Here is a 25646-nt window from a genome sequence, read left to right on the forward strand (position 1 = left end):
CCAATATTTGTTTTGATGGGATTTAGAGCGTACTATATGATCAGAGTAACATTATCAATTAGTCCTACTTCAGTAATATTCCACAAAATAAGTGAAGCAATTAGCTTTTTAGCTAACAGTATCTTCATCTTGATGTACATGAAAGTCGATATCTGGTTTAGTATTTTTCATTGAAGTTGCATTATTTCTACATGAGAAGATGGATAGATAGATGCCATCAAAAGTGTTAACATTTGTATTGCACTGCTTTAATTTTACTTTTTAAAAATGTGATTGTTTGGCAAGTGTCACTTCATTGGAGTATATTTTTTTCTCTTACATTTTTCATACTCCTGGTTTAATATTGTCTTAGTAAGAAATGATGGCGTTTGATTCTTGATCCTTCCTGTTTCAGCACAGCAACGAGCATACGTAGGGAATCAGACTTTGATGAAGATAGGACTGATGTAGACTTCTTGTTTAAATACATCACCTGTAACTGCTTGGTGTTTCTGAGTGTCTTTCCCACCAAAGCAGCAGCAGATTTTATATTTAGCAAAAAATGCTTAAACTCTTCGGTAGAAGCAAGAGAAATGGCTTGTTTTACAGATGACTATCATCGAATTGGGGAGTGGTAAGGGAAAGGGTCATTGAGGGAGGGCTGGGTCGTTGTTTTTTCTTCCTGTTACAGTTGCTACTTCAACTACTTTCTGATTTCTTAGATTTTACTAAGCTAATGCTACACAACTCCACTGTTAGCCATGGTACTTCAAAGTTGGCCTTTGTCACATTTTTAAGTCCTAGGTAAAGATTTATCAGAAAAATGTCTGGTAAAGCATCTGTAGACTTCTTGATAATGCATCTCAGTGCATTGTACAAAATGTGTTCATTGTGTCTCTGAACATCTGAACAAGTGCCCTTTCAGACAGACTCTGTGTCTGTCCCTGATGAAGTTTGCATTCGCATTGCAAATGAGCTTGTGTATGGCTCTTGCTGTCCTCAGCTGGGTGCGGAGTGCGAAGGCTGCAGTGCTTCATCAGCAATGCACTGAAAACATAATATTTTTCTTTTTTTTTTTTCTTTTAAATTTGGGTATATCCTGGACAGCAGTTAGTGTCATACCTCACATGTGCAAGTACAAAGCTAAGCAGATGAAAAACCTTTGCAGAGACTAGAGTTAGTCTAGCAACAGAGTAACTCTACCACTCACTTCTCAGAATGACACTCTGTGGGCATCAGGTCATCAGAATCAGCCCTTTTGCTCTTCAGATACCTTCCCATTGCTATGTGTAAATTACTTATGGATATACAACCATCTGTAGTAAAAATAAATAATTGAAATGAGAATAATCAGAATTTTAGGGAATGACATCACATACATGTATTTAAATGTACTTTACAATTGTCAATGTTTCTACACTTTTTTGTTTGTTTATTTATTTGGTTTTTTCCTCAAAAATGGAAGACCTTATGAAAAAAAGAAACTCAAAATAGGACTAGGTATTTTTAAAAACACATTTCCTCAAGACTGTCAGGGGAAAAATGTAGAAAGCTATTTGAACACTTCTTTCTGTTACTTCAAAAGGATTTGAATATCCTACAAGGCAAAATGAAGTAACAGTTTTCCTAAATAGGCTAATTCACTCTTTGTATATATTATCATTGTCAAAAATTACATTCTTGTTGGTGGAGTGCTGCTCTCCTTGCTTCCCTGGCTTTTCTTGCTATAGACAAAACTAATGGTTTCTCTCAAATACGTAATTACCACTTCAGTATTGCATTATGGAAGATTTTATTTTTATGAAGTTTTAATGGACTGTACTTGTCAAAGAAGAAAACAGATAACATGGTTCTGCCTTGAGTCTCTTTGCAACTCTACTGAGAATGCATTTGTTTGATTCATCCATCTGTAAAATCTCAGAGATTTTAGTAAAAGCATCTAAAAAATTCAATGCTGCTATACTTTAAGTTAACTTCCAATATTTTTTCAAAAACAACATGGGATTTCAATTGAATAACAGAATGATGTATTTTGGACTATACTTATTATGTAGGCTAATACCCTTGGAACTGCACAATGAAGGACTCAAAAGAGCAGCAAAATGAATAGATGTATTACTTTGAGTGTACAATTAATCTTGTTGGCATTATTTTATGTGAACATGGATAAAAATGCCTGGAAAGCATACCATTGAATTCCACTGCTCATTAATATTGATCAAATAATGTTGTTCTCTTTGTGTTGGAAGCCACTTAAAGATTACCTGCAAAAGTATTACAGTGCTATTGATTTAAAAAAAACAAATCCCTGGAGTCCACTGTTTTTTGAAAATTAGTTGACAGTTTTTGTTTGTGGTTTTTTTTTTTTTTGTAAAGAAGTATGTTCTTGAACTTGCTGCTGTAGATCTGAGTAACTAAGAATATTAATCAGATTGTCAGGGAATTAATTATCCAACATTCAATAAAATGTTATTTAAAAGCCTATACATCCCTGTGGAAGTTAGTTGGGACATCTCATCATCTTGCAGCAGTGCCTAGACCTTACATACTAGTTTTGATGCTTAAATAGAATGATGGCAGGATTAGGGCCCAGACGCTTCAAGACAGTCAAACCTGCATAACTTGCATCAGAGATCTGTAGACTCAGTAAAAAAAAAGAATCATATGCTTGAAGATTCATGCAATTCAAATATCTTGAAGTTGTGTGAATGCACAGTATGGTCCTCTAGAGAATCAGGAGAAACAAGGTATGATGATAGGCTTTTTAAGGTTTCAATCATTCATTCTTTTAGAACGCAGATTAGTCTAATCCATGTCCTTTTTAGGAAATGAATAATAACTAGTGAAAATTAGATTACTGTTTCAGTGCATTTAATTAGGATGTGTCATTGCTGTCAAAATAATTTTTGAACTACCATTTTCTATTAAAAAAACCCAAACAAACAAAATTACATTTAGATTGAAAATACTGCTATTGTATGCCTATGACCAAATAACAACTATAATCAGGAAAAAAAATCTGTCCATATTGTTGGTGTGGGGTTTTTTTCGCAGTAGGAAGACATCATAGAAGACTATTAGTTAGAAATACTGGCATGCACCAGTATATTTATTACTGTACACCTCAAATGACCTTTTAAGCCTTTGTACTTTGGACTGATCTGAGAAAATGTAAAATCTAAAGAAAATCAATGAAAGTATGCTGAACATGTGCTTAACAAGCCATATGGAGAAAGCAGCAAGCAAAATGAGAAAGTAATTATTAAAAGATGCATTGTTCTTGGAAGATTAGAGATCCACTTGCATAGAAATAATTAACATATGAGGCTACCGGCAGGTACTCCCCAAACTGCAGCACTATGATAAAGACTTGAAAAAAATTACACAGCTCATATTCGTTGGGAGACCAAAAGTGCAAATTATTAAACATTTTTCTTTCCAAAATAGTACAGAAGAGAAATAACATGAACTGAAGCTGTGATACTTGAAAACCGTGAGTCTTCCCATACGGCTTCCTATAAGGAGTGATATATGTTGTCTGGAATTAAGAATGTAGTGTACCATTACTTTCAAAGTCTAATGCAGAATGTGGATGGGGAAAGGCAGAAAAGGCAACAGCCAGTCTCTTCCTTTTCATCTTCATGATTTTTGCCTTATTTTACTACTAATTGGATTTAGAGTAAGCTGCTATATATTCATGTCTTATATTTTGGGGGTTCAGTGAGCCATATCCCATGTTTAATGGCATACACAAGTGTAACTTCTGCAGCATTGTGTCCTGGAATAGGCTGATGACATAAATTGTGATAGAAATGTGTACATGGATAGTTTATCAAATTGCTGTTACCACCTGGGCAATTATAACTGGGGAATGTGTTCTGACATCCTTGTAATTCTGTTAATTTTTATCTTTTGCAAATTAATATTTTCTTAGAGACTACAATTTTCACTACTGTGACTTTCAAAATGAATGCTGTTGCTGTGATCATCTGTCAAACCTTGGGTTTGTAATTGAAAACATAAACTAATAGACAGATCCTCAGAAACATTAAACTTACAGCTCTTTTAAGTTTAAATCATTTAATTCCCAGTGCTGATTGTCAGTAAATTATGCTGTGGAAAGAAGTTCTTTTCTGGTTTGTTGGGGGTTTTTTTAGATGCAGTTTTAAATGGGTGAATAATTACGACATTGCATTTCAATAAGTGAAGATTAACACCTTTTGGTGTGCATGGGAAAGGTTGTAAATAACATACTTTATATTGAAATCACAGATCTTTTCACACACAAACTTGTACATGAGACTTTCCAATCAATGATTAACAGTTCTTTAAATTGAGATTGGAAAAAAAATTCATCAAAATGCTAAAGTGTTTTCTTCTGGTAGAGGTAAGTTACAGGTAGTATTAATAAGATAACAGGATGTAGATGGCTTTTAACATGTGCTGTTAAATGAATAAACTTTTGACCTTAGTTCAAAAGATGCTGTTATTTAAAGGTACGTGTAGTCATTGCAAACTTAACAAATTAGATCTTACTGCTGAAATTTTAAGTATCCTAGCATGTTGTTACTTGGAGAAAAAAAAAATTTAATCAGAAGACCTTTTTGAAATCATCTTGAAGTGGATATCCTAAAGAGGCAGTCATTGGAAAAGGAATAGTTGGTCTAGCAGCTGCTAACTGGTGGCCCAGATGATAGTCACGTATTCATAAAGTCACCCAAAGCCATAGCAAAAATCTCCTCAAACCTCTAACTTGACATGTAGTGATTATTCAAGGATATTGTAGATGTCACTGTCTATGTGATAGGCACATTTGATTAATATATATTTCCTCAGTGGTATAAAAGTTAGAATGCCTGTTATCTTTAATAGGAGAACAAGAATTAGCTTCTCTGTCTCCTGTCTTCTCTTACATTAAAAAATAATGTTGTGATTAATGAGTAGTGACATGCTTCATATTTTTTCTTGTTCATAAAAATCGGTGCTGGCAAGTTGTCTGAACTAAATGAAAGGTATATTTTAGTGGGTTAGTGGAATATGAAGGTCTACATAAGTGATTTTAATTCTTTAATGAATGCTTATAAATGACTGAAATTATTATGGATGTCATTATGTATGTATGTATACTTCTCTTTTTTTCCCCTCTCTCAGGACCCTGCCTTCCTAATCCATGTCATAATGGTGGGATATGTGAAATTAGTGAAGCGTACCGAGGTGACACATTCATAGGATATGTTTGTAAATGTCCAGAGGGATTTAATGGGATTCACTGCCAGCACAGTAAGTTCCACATGGTAACTTTTATTGTATTTATAGATAGAACACTTTTTATTGCTTGCCATGTTGAGGATTAATACTGGATCTGGTTTTCTGAAGTACATCAGTCTTTGACCTTTATATTATGAGCAAACTAATACCTCTGAATACTACTACAGCCCACAGAAAATGAGCTTACTACCAACTTGTGGACACAACAGTACGTAATTTGGTACACATATTGTAGAGCACGGTAATGAAAGGTAACCACATTTAGCATAGATTTAATGGAAAAGCATATTTGAAATAGTAGGGATGGATTCTTAACTTGGAATTCTTTGGGGGTTTGTTTTGATCAATGCTAGACAAAAGTGGAAAGAATAACCGAAAAGAAATTTGTGAATAAACAGGTCTTCTAGATCTTTCTTTACCTGTGCATTTATAAATTATGAAGAAATGTTTTGAATCACAATACTTAAATTCAAGGGTAGAAGTTCCAGACCTAAATCAGATGTACACTTAATCCTGTTTAAAATAAAGTATCTGGACCTCTTTCTAATAATTATCATTTATTTGAAGAGTTTTGCCTGGTTTCAGGTCAGGTGGGGAACAGGTCAGTATCCTAGTCTTAGAGTATGTAAAGAACTGAAAAATAGCCATATGGAAAAAAAAAACATCCTGAGATTTCAATAATATCTCATGGGGGGATTATATAGTAAGAGCTACACTTCACCAACCAAAAATTTTAAGAAGTAAATAGATGTTGCATTTTTTGTGCTCATACTGAAAATTACAATGTTTCTTCAAGTCCATGTTTCTCCAATTAACGTCATCAGAAGTTCTGTGTGATCAAAGCCAATTAATAAGAGCTATGCATGTTCATCTGCAAGTGACTGATCAGATCATGTTCTAACCGATAAACTTAATCTACATTATCTATTTGTCACTTAAATAGAAGCTGGTTTTTTTTCATATGTAAAACTCATTTAGAGCAAGTACTTACAGAAGGAGAAACTGGTGTGCCAAGTTTGTGTTTTATTTTGTGCGATAAAACACAGCATGGTTCTTATAATCTCATGTTATTCACGCATTTAGAAGCCAAATGTTACCCAGTTAGAAGGTTAAAAACTCAAAAAGTCAAGAATCCAGTTCCATTTGCACATAGCCACTCATTCAAATAAGAGTGAATAAGCACTGAATCCAGTCTACCTTAATTAAGTGCTCCATTTAGATACTTGTCTATAATTTGAAGTGTCAGGAACCAATACAGTTTAGCTCAAATAACTACTTATGTTCATTATGTCCCTTATATACTCAATGGAAAGTGTCTCCAAAGACCTGAATGTGGATATTCAATTTCATTAACTTTGGCCACATTCTCTTTCTCAGCTAATTACGTAGGTAATGTAGGCAGTCCCACTAACTTAATCTAGTTAAATTATGTGTCTAGCTCTACCACTGGGAACATGGAAATGTTGGATATTATCCACTCCTTTGGGATCTGTTCTGTCTGGCCCTGATTATGGGAACAGCCATCTAGTGGAGATGACTGCCAGCGACAGTCATACTGACTTTCTTTTGGTTTAATGGTCATAGTCATTAGAGCACTCAGTCAAGACAGGGGACTGAGTTCATCATCTAATTGTGATGGCAGTTGTTGCCAGCCTTTAAACCATATAGCCATGAGTTCCAGAGTCTCAAGGCCAAAAAATCAGGCAAGATTATGTCTTGCTCTAACTTCAAGTGTTTTCCAGCTTAAAAATTGTACCTGGGGTAAATTGTGAGCGTAGCATCTTGTGGTTCCCACCCCTGTTCCCTGTACTTGCATGCATTTTACATGAGTCTGCCACCTGATAGGTGAAGCAAAAGTCATTGGATACTGGAAAGACAGGAAGCTGTACCTTCATCCCTGTGACTGCTGTGAGGGTACAGGCAGACCACTTCTGTATGCCGTTGATGTCCAGTCACATGGAGGAGCTCATGAAAACATCCTCATGTGGCCTGACGTTCTCAGGCACACTCCATCATGAGATTAATCACGTAGTCAACATGTGATGCACAACACTTCTTCCATTAAATGTCAAAAGAGGTGACCTTTGTTAAGGATGCAAGAAAGCGAATAACACCACAAATTTTCATCAGGCAAAATGCATGTTGAACATGTGCTGTCTGGAAAATATCATCTCTTGTTTCCTAATTAATGGAAAAAACACAACAGTAGTGCATTATGGAGTGATTCGTCATAGTTGTTTGCTGGGTCCACAGTATCCTTTTAAAAATACACAGATATGTAACAGTTAGCTAATGATCCTGATGATCAGCGAAGAGTCTTTATACCAACTTCAGAATAAAGTAGAGCTCTCACACAGGTGATTCAGATTCACTGTGGGGAGACTAGAACCCAAGAAGTCAGCTAAGGTGATTTGAGATAACACAAGTTTATGTGAACAGTTACTCTTTGGGGGAGAATGAAATTCAATCCTTTTCAGATAATCTAATTTAAGATGTGATAATAAATCATACACAAAATATAAGTGTTCAGAGGATCTCTAAGGATGTAAACTATGAAGGGCAGTGGAGGAGGTCTCTGCAATCTGCAGTATGGGACTTCAGTGGTTAACTTAATATAACTCTTTTATATGATAACCCTTTAGTTCAATTCACAAAGTTCCTTTGATACAAATTCCTCTGCTTCATAAAGTTTAGCAATTCAATTCTGAACTCACTGTAAATCAAGTAAGAGGTCTGTCAAAGTAATTCCATCATAAAAATGTAAATTAAAATGACCTCATTACAAGACACATATCTTCATCTAAACTGTTAAGATTTCCAAAAATCACATTATACTTCTCTTGTACAAGGTTTTTTATCTTGGTTTTCTTTCATTTGTAATAATCTGTTGCTAAATCAGCTACGCTAGGTGATTGATTTTGAAGTTGAGATACATTCCCAAAGCTGGTATTCTGTCATTCATGTCAACAAACATCCTGTCAATATTTCTGAGATTCCTTGACATTTACCTGTGCAAATAATTAATATGTAGATTATAAAAGAGATCATTAGCATTTTCACAGATAGTATATTCTAGATTTATTGCAAAACTTATATTAATTGGTGATGTTTGTCTGAAAAGATTCTGATTCCCCAGTGGCAAAAAAGGAAACAAAGTTTCCCATTTCAGGGTTCATAATCTAACCAATGTTTGGATAAGAAAGTCTACCTCATGTAGAATCCTGGGCAGATTTTTGTGGTGATACCCAAGAACAATATGTTCTTTAAATATTCCTCCCCATTATTTAAGAGGCATTTACTTGTCTCCTTGGTATGAAGATTCTTCCCGAACCCTCTCCATGTTGCAATTTGTCATGCTGTTAATATATGGCAATCTGGCTCTCAAATTGCTATTGACAGTACCTAGCAATAAGGAGAGAGGAGTTGTTTGCAAGAACTATGTTGAGGCAAGGCAAGTCTGCCTTTAGCCTTACTACACTGAGAAAGCAGCTTTTCCAGAGAGTAAATTAGAGCACTTAAATTCCTGAAAATAGCATACAACTCATGCCCAGGAAAACTAAGGCACTCTATGGCAGTGATGCTCATTCGTAAGAGCAGCAAATAACTTTGATTCTTCAGGATCACTTTGACTGAAGCCTATGTAAATACATGGCCTTGTCATTCACCAGAAAGAACCATGTAATCATTGGGTGCATTATAATTCCCTTTTCTTTACCCATGGACTTCAAGAAAGTCAATCTTCTGGGATCTTTCTGGCTTTTATTGAAAAAGGCCTACTGCTGTTCATGAACCAGCATCTGTTGTTTCACCATTGTCAACCTCACTAATCGTTCCTCGTACAACAGATGAAGATGCTGGATAAATACTCGCTGTTCAGATAGCTAATGTCTTCATCTACATATAGAGGGATTTTACCGTCATCTATTAAAACAGCCTAGAAATACGATTCTGCAGAACAAGTCAAAATCTGTGGAAATACCCAAAAGACTGAAATGGACAGTCTTTCCACCAAATAAAAAATTCCATAACATTGAGAGCTGTGTAAAATATGCATTATTGTGGTTATCAGATCTAGATTGCCTGTTGGAAAAATAGGAAACCGAAGCATTGGTAACAATGTATGTCAAAGTGTGGGTTACTGGCTGCCGCTCAGCTAACTGAAATGACACAGAGATTCAACCAGAAAAGTCAAGTTTGAAACAATAAGGAGCTCAGATTTAAGGGTTTGATTTGGATGTGGTTTTACATTCTGAGGATCCTTAATTCTGTCAGCCATAACTGAATGCCTTGCACTCCAAGAAGAATAAACGTTATTAACCAAACACATTAATAAAGTAAGCAAGCCCTTCCCAGTGTTTGTACAGAGTTCTTTGCATAATCTACATCTTCAGCTCTACCAGCAAATTCAAATCCTAGTAACTTTTCCAGCTGTTAATAAAAAATACCTGTCAGGAAGCTATAGAACATCCTGTAGCATGGATTTTGTGTGTTACAATGAGCAAGTACTCTTGCTACACCATTCCTGGCTGCAGTTTGGTGGTAGAGCACTCCAGAAACCATTTCCCCACAGGTGGTTTTCATGCAACTGTCTTGTTTTGGAGGCTAATACCACTTGTATCTCGCACAGATGCAGCTTGTTTCCAAGCCAGCCACCCCCCTCGTCAAGTGGGCAAATTTAATGTTTTAGAGTACATGCAGTTGAACCATACCAGATGTTCATCCTATACTTCTGCTGAGAAACACTCAGTATGGTTTCTTTTTTGGGTAGAAATAATTTTTTGGAGGGTTCTAAATCTTGCCCTGGTGTTCCTTTTTATTATGAGGAGGCATATAATTTTCATTGAAATTAGCTATATGCATAGTTTTAACAAATTATACTTGCCATAGTTTATATAATGCAGTAGTAATGAGCTATATAGTATAGTAGTAGTAAGTCACACATATAAGTATGTCTTAGGGAGCTTATACATCTAAGCATTGTTGAGCTGAAGTCTGAAAACTATTCTTGTGTCTGACCAGTAGCTTAGATAAGAAATTAAGGAGGGAGGATATACTATTGCTCATTTGCAAATCTTCTAGAATTTTGTTTAATTAAAACACAAGAGAAAGTGGGTAATTCGAAAGACATCTAAGAGGGATCACCAATAAAGAATAAAAAAGCAAATAGCCAGTAAAGGCAATTGAAAGAAAAGTCAGTAAAATATTATTCCTAAAATGGAAACTGCATAAGGGGGCAAAAAGGGGAGCACAGAAATGGCAGAACCACCAGGTGTGGGTGCACAGCAAATGTTTGCCCCATTCACAGAAGTCCAGGAAAACTTTTGTGTGAAACTACCTGGAAAAACAAATGCTCTAACAAGGCAAAAAATGCGGGGTTTGTCAATTGAAAACAGAGAAAGTTTTGATGATGAATCTTCTTACAACAAATGTCTGGTGAGATTGAACAACAGTGACAACAATTCTGGGGCTATTGGAAGTAGGGGTTTGTTTTCCTTGAAATCCGAATAAATGTCTTGGTTAAAGCTGTAGGTGACTAAGCTAAGACTACCTGAAGTCCAGAGAGAAAAAGCATTAAATCTCAGCTAACAGACCAACACTGGATACTTTTCAGAAGCAGTCAAGACACCCCCAATGTTAAAAGACAGAGCATAACTTGCCCCCTACTTAAAATTTTTATTTCATTCTGTAATAGCCAATGATTGGCTTAAAACCCCAGGTGGGAAGTACAGTATCCCCTCCAATTTTGTTTCATTCTTGATAGCATTTGTTTCTATAGCACTGTTTATTCTTATCATTCATACACACTTCCAATAGCTTTTTTTTTCTTATTGAATTAGTAACCTTAACAATTTCCTGATGCTTTGAGTTTCATAGTCTAATTATGCTGTATATTGAAAAAAATCCCTTTTCAATTTCAAACCTGCTGTCTTTCAGCATCTTTAAATGTTTCTTTCTTTGTGTATGATAAGACTAGAAGAAAAGGAGCTTTTGAGTGCCTTCTGTATGCCACATTATTTTGCATACATTTGTCGTGCTCCCTCTTATTTTTCCTATGCAAACAGATAAAATTGTTTCCTTTTCTGTTTCACGTGAGAGTTTTTCCAGGACCTTTAAACGGTTTCTCAGTGGCCTTCTTAAAACCTTTTTTATTCTGTGGTGTATTTTATTGCGACAGCAACCTGTACTGAAGATAAATCTGTACCATTTATTCGGTAGGAGATTCTTATAGTACTTTCTATATTCTTTGTGCAGTATTTTGTTGGAAGTTTCTTTTCGATTTTTCCTGTTTTAACCAGAACAGAATGTTGAGCTGAGGCTTTTATTAAGCTGCCTTCTTTGATGCCTAAGTTTCTTTTATAAGATGTCATAGTGGGAGGAAATAGATCTTCCCGATTGCTTTTGGGTTTTATGGGGATATTGAACAGAGGGGTGGATTTCTTATGACCTATACACTGACTGAACTATACAATGAATGGTACTTTTAAGAAGATGTGTGTTTCTGTGGTATAAAAGCCACTTAGGTTGTCAATAGCCATTATAAACATGTTTTGTAGGAGGGTAAATCTCTCTTCTCCTAATTACTGTCTTTCTTAAGGATTAGTATTATTTTACCTTGGAAAGAAATTCATGTTCCACATATACAGGCAGTGCTGTTTGATTGGGAAAGAAATTAAATTTGTTCATGTTCTGCATTAAAAAGATAACATGGGGAGATATTTTGCACACACAAGTTCATCTTTATATTTGAATTAGTAATAAATACTGAATGAAAAGTTATCTCTTTAAATGCAATAATAGGTATCTCATTACAATGTCAATATCATACATTCTCTCTTTTGTAACATACATATTATAATATGCCTTTTCAGTGGATTTCCTCAAAATAAGAATAGCTGTATATTCCTGAATGCATGTCATGTTTTAACCCCAGCTGGCAACTAAGTACCACACAGCCACTCTCTCACTCCTCCTCCCACCCACAGTGGGATAGGGAGGAGATTTAGAAAAAAGTAAAACCTATGGGTTGAGATAAGAACAGTTTAATAATTGAAAACAATAGTAATAACAAAAGTAGTAATAATAATAATAGTATTTTGTAACAGTAATAGTAATGAAAAGGGTGATAACAAAGAAAGAGAGAGGAATAAAACCCAAGTCAAAAAAACAAGTGATGCACAATAGAGTTTCTCACTACCCACTGGCCAATGCCCAGCCCATCCCTGAGCAGCGATCAGCCCCTCCTGGCCAACCCCCCCAGTTTCTATACGGGCCATGCCATTCTATGGTATGGAATATCCCTTGGACTGGTTGGGGTCAACTGTCCTGGCTGTGCTCCCTCCCAGCTTCTTGTGCCCCTTCTTGCTGAGAGCATGGGAAACTGAAAAGTCCTTGACTTAGAATAAGCACTACTTAGCAGCAACTAAAACTCCTTATCCCAGCCAAAACTGGAACACCACCTTACACAAAATACTGGCAGACAGTATTGCAAATGTTGCATGAAAATACTTTTACAAAAAACCCACTAAGATTCCCTTTTAGATGTTCAATAACTATACTGCTTTTTTGAAAGCAATGTGTAAATGGCCTTACATGGCTTTGTGAAATGAGAGTGTTGAAGAATATATGTATTATGCTGTTGCACTTATTTTGTAACAGATAAATATTGTAAAAAAATGATGGGTAGTTTCAGGACTTATATGAGATTCTTCAGTAACAAACAGGGAACTGGACACTATGATTCATCTGGTCTCTTCCACTCCTACTTTCATGGGTTGTTTTTTCCCTTAAGCTGTCATACCAGAGTTTGGAGTTTATGTGTCTTACATATAATGTCTCATACCTAAACAGATAGGCTATTTCAGATAAAGGCATGATGACGCACTCATCATTCAAACTTCAGTTTACATTAATAGAAGATTTTCTTGGATAAGAGCAGCGACAATGAATTCAGTATGTCTTGATGTGTTACACTTATTCCTTATCACTTAATACTGCATTATTCCATGCAGTATCTCCTATATAAATATTTTCAGTTTTTTTCAAGATTATGCATTCAAATAAGCAAAAGCTGTTATCTAGGACCTCAATATCATTTTATTCTTTTGTATTCTCCTTTTTTGGGTTCCCTTTCATACTTAGAAAAAGTGCATGTTCGTTTCAATTCTGTTAAGAAAAGTGGTACAAGATTGGTTTTTTTCACTGGAAAAGGTAATTTTCTAATATCTAAATGCTATTCTTTCCTTCTCTTTTCAGAACTTGAGTTGAGAAAATAAACATTTCTTACTGCTTTTCTTCCTTTATTTAATTTCCCGAATTCAGTATTCTGGTTTTGGCAGCTTTCCAGAAGTGTGATGATTGTCCATTTTCTTTTTTGTTCAGTCTTAGCCTTCTCCATGGGCACGCTGTCAGTGGTTTCTTAGCAAGGATTTGGCATAGGAAGGCTCTGCAAAGGAAAACAGACTTTAACTGGAATAACAGTGATTGGAAATCCTAAACTTACCTTGTTTGTTAGTGTGGTCCTTTAAATAGTGTTACTGATCCTAACTGATTTCTGTTATTGTAAACTTTTACCTCCACATTTTTCAGATTGACAGGCAATACACTTTGTAAATGAACCTGTTTCCATTTCTTCATACGACTCTGTCTTTCTAAGAGTCAAAGAATGGTTGTTATTGAGAGCAGTATCTTTGGCTTTCTGTACAATCATAAGTCCTTTTCTTAAAGCTTTGGACATGAGTTTCTTTGACATGCTAAGTGACTTATAACATTGAGGTGTTCCCAAATTGTCGCTCACACAACTTTTCTTCCAGAAAGTGCATCAACAGAAAACTTTTAAGACAGTGACTTAACCAGATTATTACATCAGTACGGAATTACTACTGCTGAATGTGTTAATATATGCAACTCTGACCCAGTAGATGGTATAGATTGTAGAATCATAGAATGATTTGGGTTGGAAGCGATCTTCAAAGATCAGCTAGCCCAACCCCCTGCCATGGGCAAGGACACCTTCCACTAGACCAGGTTGCTCAAAGCCCCCTCCAACTTGACCTGGAAGACTTCCAGGGACAGAGCATCCACAGCTTCTCTGAGCAACCTGTGCCAGTGCCTCACCACCCTCATCGTGAAAAAGTTCTTCCTGATATCTAATCTAAATCTCCTCTCTTTCAGTTTAAAACCATTGCCTCTTGTCCTGTCATTACAGGCCCTGTTAAAAAGTCTCTCTCCATCTTTCTTATAAGCCCTTGTTATATATTGAAAAGCTGCAATAAGGTCTTCCTGGAGCCTTCTCTTCTCCAGGCTGAACAACCCCAACTCTCTCAGCCTATCTTCATAGGAGAGGTGCTCTAGCCCTCAGATCATATTCGTGGCCTCCTTTGGACTCACTCCACCAGGTTCTTGTCCTTCTTGTGCTGAGGGCCCCAGAGCTGGATGCAGTCCTCCAGATGGCGTCTTGTGAGAGCCATATAGAGAGGCAGAATCAATTCCCTTGACCTGCTGGCCACGTTCCCTTTTATTTAGCCCAGAATACAATTAGCTTTCTGGGCTGCCATCACACATTGCCGGCTCATGTCCAATTTTTTATCCACCAGTGTCCCCAGTACTTCTCTGCAGGGCTGCTCTCAATCGCTTCATCCCCCAGTCTGTACTGATATTGGGGATTGCCCTGATCCATGTGTGGGACCTTGCACTTGGGCATGTTGGACTTCATGAGGTTCACACTGGCCCACTCCTCCAGCCTGTCCAGGTCCCTCTGGATGGCATCCCATCCCTCCAGTGAATCAGCTGCACCACTCAGCTTGCTGAGGGTGTGCTCAATCCTACACAAGAGAACAATTGATGAACCACAATAGAATTATGCATGGTTAGAGGAAGAACACAGGAAAACTGGAGCTGAACAAAGCTTCTGTTTCCTGTTCCCTCTCCCAATTTTTGTGCCCATTTAAGTAGACACAGGAAATTGTAAGACAGTTTCAGCCATTGTGATGGTTTAGGACCAACACAGCCATTCTGCAGCTTTAAAGGAAGGATTACTTTCAGTCTTTGTTGCACTTGCAGATTCATTATAGATATACTAGCACATTTCTGTGAGGAAGATAACAAAGATAAATGAAATTTTGAAATGAAATCTCATTATTTAATGAGACAAAACTTGTCATTTAGAATTTTGTCAAACTGTGGCAGAGTCTGATCCATCTGTGTAGGAAGCAGCTGTTAGAAAAAACATGAGTTTTGTGATTTAGATCTTTCTTTTGTTTTTTCTTTTTATTGTGCTGCTGCTTTAAGAACTACTGTGCTCAACCATCCGTATGTGCAGGTGTGTCAAGGATGCGGAATTAAAATACTGTGTTTGTCTTAGGAACTCATGCTGGCACATGACTGTGCATTTCTCTATTACTGTATAGAATATTAGTGTTTTCATTGTTCATTGAACTAGTTGAAAATTATGAGTAACTATAATATTAAATGTTTGGAACTTGAACAATTTGCATGGCAATTTTTCCAAAAATTAAAGAAAAAAATTTAGCCATCAGGTGTTCTTTTTATACTACAGGCCCTGTGAATAAGTTGAAGAAGCCAAAGAACTTTTCAGAATGAAGATCCTGAAATATATTCAGTAGTCTAGCTACTCTTTTGGAATCATAAATAGTATTTATTCATGTGGCTACACTTCTGAGATCAGTGGATTTATTTGTAAGTAAGCAGTATACAGAGAGAGAAGGATATAATGTCAGACTCATTACCTATGTGTGCAAAACTTGAAAAAACAGTACTTGGACTTGAAGCTCAATATAATGAGATAATAGTCTAATAGTATATACCAATCTGCATTAAAATGTATTCCCTTTGTATTCATAAAATATCTCATGCAAATCTCGTGGTGCTGTCACATTTGCATATGAATACCCAGGGTATTCTTCTAGCTTGCATTTATTCTGATGTGTTAAATAACATGCAATTATTTCTGTAGGGCATCTGGATGAGTGTTGTAGTTTGAATCAGGAGTGCATTTTTAAAGAAAATCTCTTGATCATCTCCACTTACTGTGCTTTACTTCATGTGACAGCAGTCTCAGAGCACAAGAACTGGATTTCTTTGAGATTAAAATAATCGAAAAGAAAATAGTCTAGTAGACTAAAATTCCTCATGTACACACTAGGAATTGACATAAAACATTCCAGTGGGTAGATGGGCATTCCGTCCACCCAGCCAGCCTAGAACTGAGGCATGTGTAGGGACATGCAGACATCGTGTCCTTGGCTCTAATCATTTCGCTCTACAAATGTAATTCTGTAAGACTAAACTACTTACAAATGTAGACATAAGCTGTCTGTGCCTACGTTTCCCTTGAAGTACACTGAAAACAAGGAATAGATCTTATTTGTCTTCCTTTTGTTAGGACTTGATAATATCTGACATCACAATAGGCACTTGGTTTTCTGCAGTCTCATGATATGGCCTGAACTTTTTTTAATCCTGTGGAGTGATTGCCTGATACTGCCAACAGTGATGATGCCCATTTCCCTTGAGTTCAGACTTCAGCCTGAATCATCTCACCAGGCTTGTATGGAAGTGTACAAACTAACCACAAGAAGGGATTTTTGGTAGGATCAGGTCATGAAGTGTAGCCAGTGCTAGATCACAGAGAAGTGGGGAGACAGGAACATGCAGAGGGATATAAAAGGTGGAACTGGCAGCTTTGCATTTCTAACAGCTTAGATATAATGCTGAAATTGGTACATCCCCTTTTGGTAACTGCTGCTAATAAAAGCACAGATACTGCTAAGACTTTCCAGAGGAGCTTACTGGTTCTTACTGTGATACTTTTCTACCCAAGTGTACAGAGCTTCAGTAGTTGCTTATCATCTCAGAAGGACTTCTACTGGGGTCTGTGCTTGGCCATGAATGAGCAAAAATTACAACATTCAGGAATTGCCCCCTTACAGCAAAGCATTACCAGTGAATTGATGTTCCATAGTCCAGATTTGTACGCACTACACCACAAAAGATAATTTAAATTACTATTTACCTTGAAGTAATAGATAAGTTTTGCAATCTTGTCAGATTTCATTTGGTCGTCTACAGAGGTTAGTAAGGCATCTGGTTCTGAAAATGTATTCTATGTGATCCTTTTGTGTATGTAGCAGAGCTGTTTATTAATACAATCATTACTCTCATGTAGTTTTTAGAGTTTATTTAAAAGCAATATTCTCTTCTATGGCGGTAGTTTTCATTATTAGAAATTAGTCTGCTGTTTTCTGATCCTTTCTATTTTGTTTGTCAGTCATACTTAATATTTAAGAGAGCTTCAGAGTAACACTGCAGAAGACATACACCAAAATTAGGAAAAAAGTGAAAGGTGAAAAGAACCTTTGCCTGAATCTGAAATTCGGAGTTTACAGTATTTATTTCTGACTTCATTATTTCAGTGCTCTAACAGAGAGAGAACCTCCTCCCATTTGTCAGCTAAAATAAAGATCTTTTACAGAGGTTGTACCACCCACGACCCGAAGTTGTGGTACAGATTATATGTATAGACTGGAAGGCAATTCCTTACCTGCTAAACATAGTTGTGGAAAATGGGCAAACCTATTTGGATAGGTCTTATTTGATGTGATCATCAAGCAAAGGTGACATTGCCTGGACCAGCTGCCTTAAATACAAATTCCAGTTCTGAGAGATATTTTTAGTGTGGGACATATGACTCTCTTTGACTCATGAAAAGCAACCGAGGTATGTGTGCCCTGAGATAATAGAGCTGTCAGTCAGATGAAGGCAGAAGTCACTGCAATATATATTTCCCTTCCTGTACTAGACAGTCATTGATGATGTGAGGAAACTACTTCGTACACATTTTGCATCTTCTGTGAGAAGAGAGATGTGGTCTTCCTTTTCACCTTTGCAGAGGAGACAAGGAAATTACCGTAGTCCAAAAGATAAAATTATTGATAAATTGTTAGCAAATAAGTGTATTTACCACAGATAATACATATTATACACATGGCATATATACCATATGCATATATCACAGAATCACAGAATTGTTTAGATTGGAAGAGACCTCTGGAGATCACCCAATGCAACCCCTATTCTCAAGCAGCATCAAGCAGAGCAGGTTGCCCAGGACCACATCCAGTCATGTTTTGAATATTTGCCCAGATGGAGACTCCACAACCTCTCTCCAGTGTTTGACCACTCTCACTGTAAGAAAATGTGTTCAGATGGAGTTTTCTGTATTTTAAGTAGAGCCCATTCCCTCTTGTCCGGTCAGTGCGCACCACTGAGGAGAGTCTGGCTCTTTTGTCTTTGTTACCTCCCATTACTTATTTATATACATGGGTAAGATTCCCTTGAGCCTCTCCTTCTGCAGACTAAGCAATCTCAGCTCTCTCAGCATATCCTTGTAGGTCAGATGCTCCAGTCCCTTAGTCACCATGGCCCTGTGCTGGACTGACTTCAAAATGTTCATGTCTTTTTTGCACTGGGAAGCCCAACACTGGACATAACACTCCTGATGCCCCATGCCTGGGAAGCGTTCAAGGTTAGGTTGGATGGGGCTTTCAGAAACCTAATCTAGTGAAAGATGTCCCTGCCCACAGGGACAACAGGCATGTTGGAACTAGGTAATCTTTGAAGGTCCCTTCCAACCCAAACCATTCTACAATTCTGTGTCTTCCCAGTGCTGAGCAGAGGAAGGATCACCTCCCTTGACCTGCTGGCAATGCTCTGCCTAATGCAGCCCAGGAGGCTGTTGACCCTCTTTGCCATGAGGGTGTATTGCTGTCTCGTGATCAACTTGTCGTCCACCAGGACGCCCAGACCCTTTTCTGCCAAGCTGCTTTCCAGCTGGTTGGCCCCCCAGTGTGTACTGGTGCATTGGGCTGTTCCTCCCCATGGTCAGAGGCAGGACTTTGCACTTCCCCTCATTGAATTTCATGAGATTTCCTGTTCAGCCCCTTGCTGCAGTCTGTTGAGGTCCCTCTGGACAGCAGCACACCCATCTGGTGTATCAGCCACTTTTCCGGTTTTGTGTCATCAGCAAACTTGGTGAGGGTGTGCTGTGTCCCACCATCCAGATCATTAACGAAGATGTTGAACAGTGTTGGCCCCTGTATTGACCTCTGGGGTACACCACCAGTGATTTTCACACTGTCAGCCTGCCTATGAGGGTGTTATGGGAGACAGTGTTAAAAGTCTTACTGAAGTCAAGGTAAACAATATCCACTCCTCACTCCCATCCACTGACCCAGTGACCACATTGTAGTAGGCTACCAGCTTGGTCAAGCATGGTTTCCCCCTCATAAATCCATGCTGACTGCTTTGCATCACCATCTTGTCCTTGATTTGTTGGGAAATGCTTTCCAGGACAGCTTTCTTCATCACCTTCCTGGGGACTGAGGTGAGACTGACTGACTTGTAGTTCCCCAGATCCTTCCTCTTGCTCTTATGTTTGTGTACATATGCTATAAACAAATGTATAATCCTTATAGGACTAAGGATATACCTATGGTTATAATGAACATAGTGATTTGCCATAGTGAATAACAGACATTTGGTTAATCATGTATTAGGGCATCCATTCATTTATTAACCCTCCATAACTCTTTAAATGATTTGTAAATGTACTCTTAATATGTGTCCATGTATGTTAAATGTAATAAAATGTGGTACTCCACAGCCACTAGTGCGGAAAAAAGCTTAGAGAACTCTGCCAAAAGATTTAACTCATTCTCCTATTTACAGTGGTAGATTATTTCAATCAATAAGATTCATAAACAGTAAAAGATGCTTATATTTATGAGCAACTAGGAGTGTGAATTTGAAAGGTATTCGCAAAGAGTAGAAATGACCTTTACCCAGCACATTTATGTGCACTTAAGCAACATAAGTGCACTGAAGTCCCACAGACAACTTTTTATCATGGCTTAAATGAGATGTATATAGATTGGCCATAAAGGAATACATTTCACCTGATGTATATCAAATACAGACATGTGAACAAATATAACCATCTGTTTTAGTCATTTTAGAATATCCATCATCATATCCCTCAGGACTGGTTTGTCTAATAACATTTTTCAAAACACATGCCATAACTGTACTCATGTGAAAAAGATGTATCCCTACGCTCACTCTATTCTGAAATGCATAAACAACTGCATTTTGAAAGAATACAATTATTTTGGGATATGTGAAGGGAAATATGCTGATTTACTGATTTGGGTTCAAACTTGCTTTGAAAATAATTGGACTTCTTACCATGAGCCCACCTACACTATTTTAACAAATAATCCAGTTAGAGGTTATAGTCTAATGCTAGATAATTTAAATTTACTCATGAAGTTGAGACTTTTTTGAGCATTGCTTTTTATAAAAAATTATTCACAAGCTGACTCACTTTTTAATAATTTTTTTCTCAACTATAGTTAAAATGATTTGTCAAATGCTTGTTATATAAATAGCCAATTATTTTAATAAGGTTCATTGGAAACAATAGGAATTGTTACCCTGAAGACATGCTTCTATAGTCTAAAATTAAATGGTAAGTTACTTAATGGTACCAAGGTTTTCATGACAGTATACATTAAAAATAATTAAAAATGAAAAATCTGCTTCCATTTATATAAAAACTTTTAAAGTACGAACTCTTTTGAAACTAGTAAGAAAGGTCCTGGGAATGCTATTCCAAAATTCTATTAAATTTAAATTACTTCAGATGAAAAGCCATTAAATATGCATTTAAACAGGTAAATAGAAAATCAGGAAATACTGACATAGGCCAGTGTTGGAAGTGTGACTCCACAGAGAAATTTATAATAGCTTTTTAGTGGCTATAATTAAAAGATAATAATCTTGCAAGACAGACAGTAGGCACCTATGTGGATTCCAGTGTCATTGTATGATCAGAGCAATAGCCAGTTTTCTCATTTATTTTATGGGAGTTTTCAAAACAGAAATAGAGATTTAAAAATACCCTCAAAATACATGAAAAAGTAAAAAAATAAAGCCACATATATTGCTGTGAATGAGAAAAGATGTATAGTTATTGCAGCAAAGATTCCTGTAGAGTCCTACCTTATTTAAAATCTGCTCAAAGTCCTTTGAAGTCAACAGACACCTTTATGCTCTCTCTGGAAGCTCCCATTAGATTAGACTTTTACGAAATTAATTCTGTGATCTCCCCATTCTTTTACATAGTTTCCAGTAGTTTCTAAGGAAAACAATTGAGAACAGCTTTTGGAGTGTAAAAATACAGAAATAATTCATATTTACTCTCTTGCTGGAAAACCTGCACATTGTAAAACATACATAGCACATAAAATGCTAAATGTGTATTGGAGTGATGCATAAACTTTGCAGTGTTCGTAGAGGTTGCCCCTGTAGGTTCTTAGCAATTCTGAAATTGACTAATTTTTTTTTTTTTTTTTTCCCTGACCTTAATTCAAAGTGCCAAACGAAGAATAGTATTCTGCAAAGTATTTCACTGGGTCTTTTTCTTGATAATTTCGTTATTATTATTTTTCTAATAGTTCTACAGTTAGCATTCTGAAAATGGTGGTTGTAGTTACTATTGTATAGAAAAATATTTGTAAGTGACTTGAAAACTTTAAATTGCGTTTGGAAGTTTTTGTTTAAGGGAGGGTTGCACAGGGAAGATCTCATTATAGAACATGAAGACAGCTAGAAAATGCTATAGGTAATAAATCTATTTTAAAATGTGATTTTATAGCTAGATGCTACAACTGATTCACTGATACTGTAACAGCATAACTTTGAACATAGGTGTAAATTGTAGGTGGAAAAGATGATAAGTGAACTAGTGGGGAAAGAAATTAGTCATAATAAAAAATGCCGTTTTGACAGAATTAAAGATTTTACGTGCCACATTAAATTTAAGAAAATGTCATCTAAAAAAACTTCAAAATATTCTTTCATTTTCAGTTTCTCAGAACTCGGATTTCTTTACAAATCAAAATGAACAGAATCATAGCTATATATTCCAATTTTTCTTGAAACAAGTTGGGCTAAAATTATTTCAGAAACCAGTATGATGGGAAATAACACTTGATTTTTTCCAAACTAAGGAAAAAGATCAGTGTTTACAGGTAGCATGAAGTCTTTTTTTTCTTTCTTTTTATTTTTTTTAAAAGGGCTTTTTACAGAGACATAATGAAAAAAGTATAAATTAGTCTTCTAAAGAAGCCTGAAAAGACATAAAATTGCTTTGAAAGGCAAGCTTGTTTTATTAGGAAGAATGCTTAAGAGACAGTTTCTGACAGAACTCTAGATAGCAGCAGCTGAACTCTTCTCAAAATTGTTTTTGATATGTGTTTAGATGTTAACGTATGTTGCTGGTTATAAGGGTTTCTCAAACATTCACACATAGTCGAGCCAAAAGTTCTGACTTACGTCTAGACATTATTTTTATTTCCTTGCTGATTTAGAATGCCTCTTTTCGGTTCAGAACACAACTTTAGTAACTCTCTTATCTGACTTACTCTCTTCTTAATAGAATAATACTAGCTGAAATATTTGTACTGAATGATTCAGGAAAAATTCTAATAGGCAGCTGTGTGATGGATTGTTCTGGAGGACATTTACCACAATATATTGTACCAAATACTTACAGGAGAAGAAAATCTTTATGTAGAGTGGTGAGAATAGGGATAATATAATAGTTAGCCTCTAAGGGTGGGGAGCAAGAGGCTTGTACTTTTTTGTCTCAAGTGTAAAGTTGTTTTCTGCTTTTTTTGAATATCAGATAATAAGGATATCTGAACAGTGAATCACTTCAGTATGACATTATAGTTGAAGTTTCCTGCAGGTTATTTGGCACAGCATTTTTAGAGCCTTCTGTGGTCAGGAAACTAGCTTTGAAAATGCAATCAAACCACTGAATTTCAACAGATGTCTGTCCTGTGTTGAATATGCATGGAGTACATCCAGTTCAGATTTAATAATATATCCTAAATTCCCAAATTTCATGGGAATATGCTCCAGTTCTTTTTAAATGTTTCACACTAGGTTGTACAAGTAATTTATTAGTGCTTTTTTTTTTTTGTATAACTCTGGTTAAATCAAAGAACAATTATAGCTGAAGTCAAAGCTTCTTTTTTGTTTACATTAATTACAACCAAAAACTTCTTCAGAAACAGGTTAGAAACTTTCTTAAACCTACAATTAACAATAATAAAATTAATTATTATCATGGTAATTATTTATCTCTCTGTATCTTTTAACCAAAAATTGATGGATCTACCTCTGCTTGCAAATTTTTTATGATGCTTATTCATTCTGTTTAAATACAGTTTTATTGTTTTGGGTTTTTTTAGCTTTTTAGAAAAAAATGAGGTTGTCCTCATTGAGGAGACATTTACAGTTTAGGATTATTTTTGTAAACCACAGGAATATGAGAAAGAACGTTTATCTGACCTTTTTTTTTTTCTGTAAATATTTTACTAGAAGTCTCCTAGTCTTAAAGGAGAGATCTCCTTCTATACATGAATTGCTGTAATCTGTCAAATTTTATCATTTAAATGAGTAGCTTGCTCTTAAGATAGTAATATTAAATTCTATTGATTCTCGAGTCAGATTCTTTACCAATTAAAATTAGTATGATTTTATTCTTTTCAATGGAGCTTTACCATTTAACATCTCGTAAAAAAATATAGTGCTTGAGTGAATCTGTAATAACCAAAAAGAGTATATAACCTGACTTTCATGGTATTTGTTAGGAGAGTAATAATAAAAAGTTGGAATATCTGAAAGATCATGTTTAAACAATAACAGGATATTACAAAGTTCTGCAAGCAAGATCATACACTTTTTGTGGTCTTACTGGTATAGTACTTATTCATGTAATTAAATCTTTCAGGATCAATACACAATAAAGAAAAAAATACAGAGAATGCATTTAAAAATCTACCAAGAACCATCAAGAAACCATAAGAAAAGACTAGACTAAGCTCCATCTAAAAGATTCCATACTATGTGTTTCTCCACTTTATGCCTTAGCAGTTTTCAAATATAAAGGTATTTGAACATGTTGTTAGTTATCAACAACCTTTATTTTTAAATAGTACTGGATAGGGAAGTTTCTAAATCGTCTGATTTTCTTAAAAAAAAAAAAAAAAAAATTGAGCCACATTGGGGGGTGTCATGTTTCTCAGATTGTGACTTGACCTGTATCCAGTGTATAGTTTTGGGTCTTCATAAAAGCCAGTTATGATACAGAGGTTATAACCGGTTGATCTTCTGTTCCCATGTGTTTTCCATATACTACATTGACTTTATTATGGAAAAAAAAATTTGCAATGTTAGTAAGGCGTAACTGGATTATGTCTAATCAATGCTCCTAATAAGGGCCAAGCTGACTTCTAGTATGGCCACTAGATGCTGTGGCTGTGATGGGCCAACCATTCTATCAAGATAGAAGACTGATTAAAAACATGACTTAGAGTTGAGATGATCAGATCAAGTGTGATCAGGAAGCCAAAACAAGTATAAAATCAAAGGATAAGAAAAGAACGTGCTTGTCAGCAGGAGGGAACTTCAGGAAGCCTGTACTGCAAAAGGTACTCCTGGATCAGAAACAAGGGTTCAGGTGGCAGGGACTGGGAATTTGGGCTACATAAAGAAAAAGCAAGCAGGGGACAGGAACAAGATACGGGTGTGCATTTGCAGCCAAAACACAAGCTGCGTTGGCAAAAACAACTGACTGAGCTTATCAGTCCCTTCATCACAAAAAGTAACGTTTACACCAAGTAGCTTGCTGAAGAAATCAAATTACTGGAAGTAATAATTAAATTTTTTATTATGACAGTTACTTAATTTATATACCCATTTCATGTGGGGTGATTTTGCAGTAAAACACATGAAACTATATTTAACAAGTCCAAAATGAGAATTATGTATTTTTAATTATATTATGTTTGCAAGTACAGTACTAGTTTTTATTCATGTTTTATTAAATACTTAGAGGATTAAAAAAATGTGTAGTCCAACAAAGAAAGACAAAAATCCAGAACTCTGCCTCACGATGATTCTCCAAATCACTATGTAATATAGCGAAGTTCTCTCTTACTTGCCCAGTTTCTGACAGCATACTTCTGTTCCAGGGTGCACAATGACTATGCTTCAAACAGAAGCGTGCTTAATAGCTTTGTAGTTATGGTTTGATGTTAGGAGGTAGGAAATGTAAATTTAATCATCTGCAGCATAAAAAGAAACCTTAGCATAGCCTTTACTTCCTAATCAAGTGTCTTAGCCCTTCAAGCAATTATTATTCAAGGAACAATCTATTTTCAGAAAATGGCTAGTGTTTCCTTGTTCCTGCACCACTATCAGTTTCGGAATCCATCTCCAGTAGAGAAATCTTGGGGGACTGGGCATGGGGG

General features: G+C 36.1%; 1 protein-coding gene across 1 annotated transcript in view; it reads left to right on the top strand.

Moving 5' to 3' along the window:
• Positions 1 to 572: 572 nt before the first annotated feature.
• The window catches only part of EDIL3 (EGF-like repeats and discoidin I-like domains 3), a gene marked incomplete at its 3' end in the record, with an annotated part of 84160 nt that continues 59086 nt past the window's right edge, over positions 573 to 25646 (top strand). The window contains exons 1-3 of the mRNA XM_009696770.1: positions 573 to 613; positions 3317 to 3348; positions 5128 to 5259. Of these exons, the coding sequence (XP_009695072.1) occupies positions 573 to 613; positions 3317 to 3348; positions 5128 to 5259 (205 nt within the window). The remainder of the gene's footprint in view (positions 614 to 3316; positions 3349 to 5127; positions 5260 to 25646) is intronic.

Source organism: Cariama cristata, unplaced genomic scaffold (genome assembly GCF_000690535.1).
Source record: "Cariama cristata isolate BGI_N322 unplaced genomic scaffold, ASM69053v1 scaffold1593, whole genome shotgun sequence".
Lineage (NCBI taxonomy): Eukaryota > Metazoa > Chordata > Aves > Cariamiformes > Cariamidae > Cariama > Cariama cristata.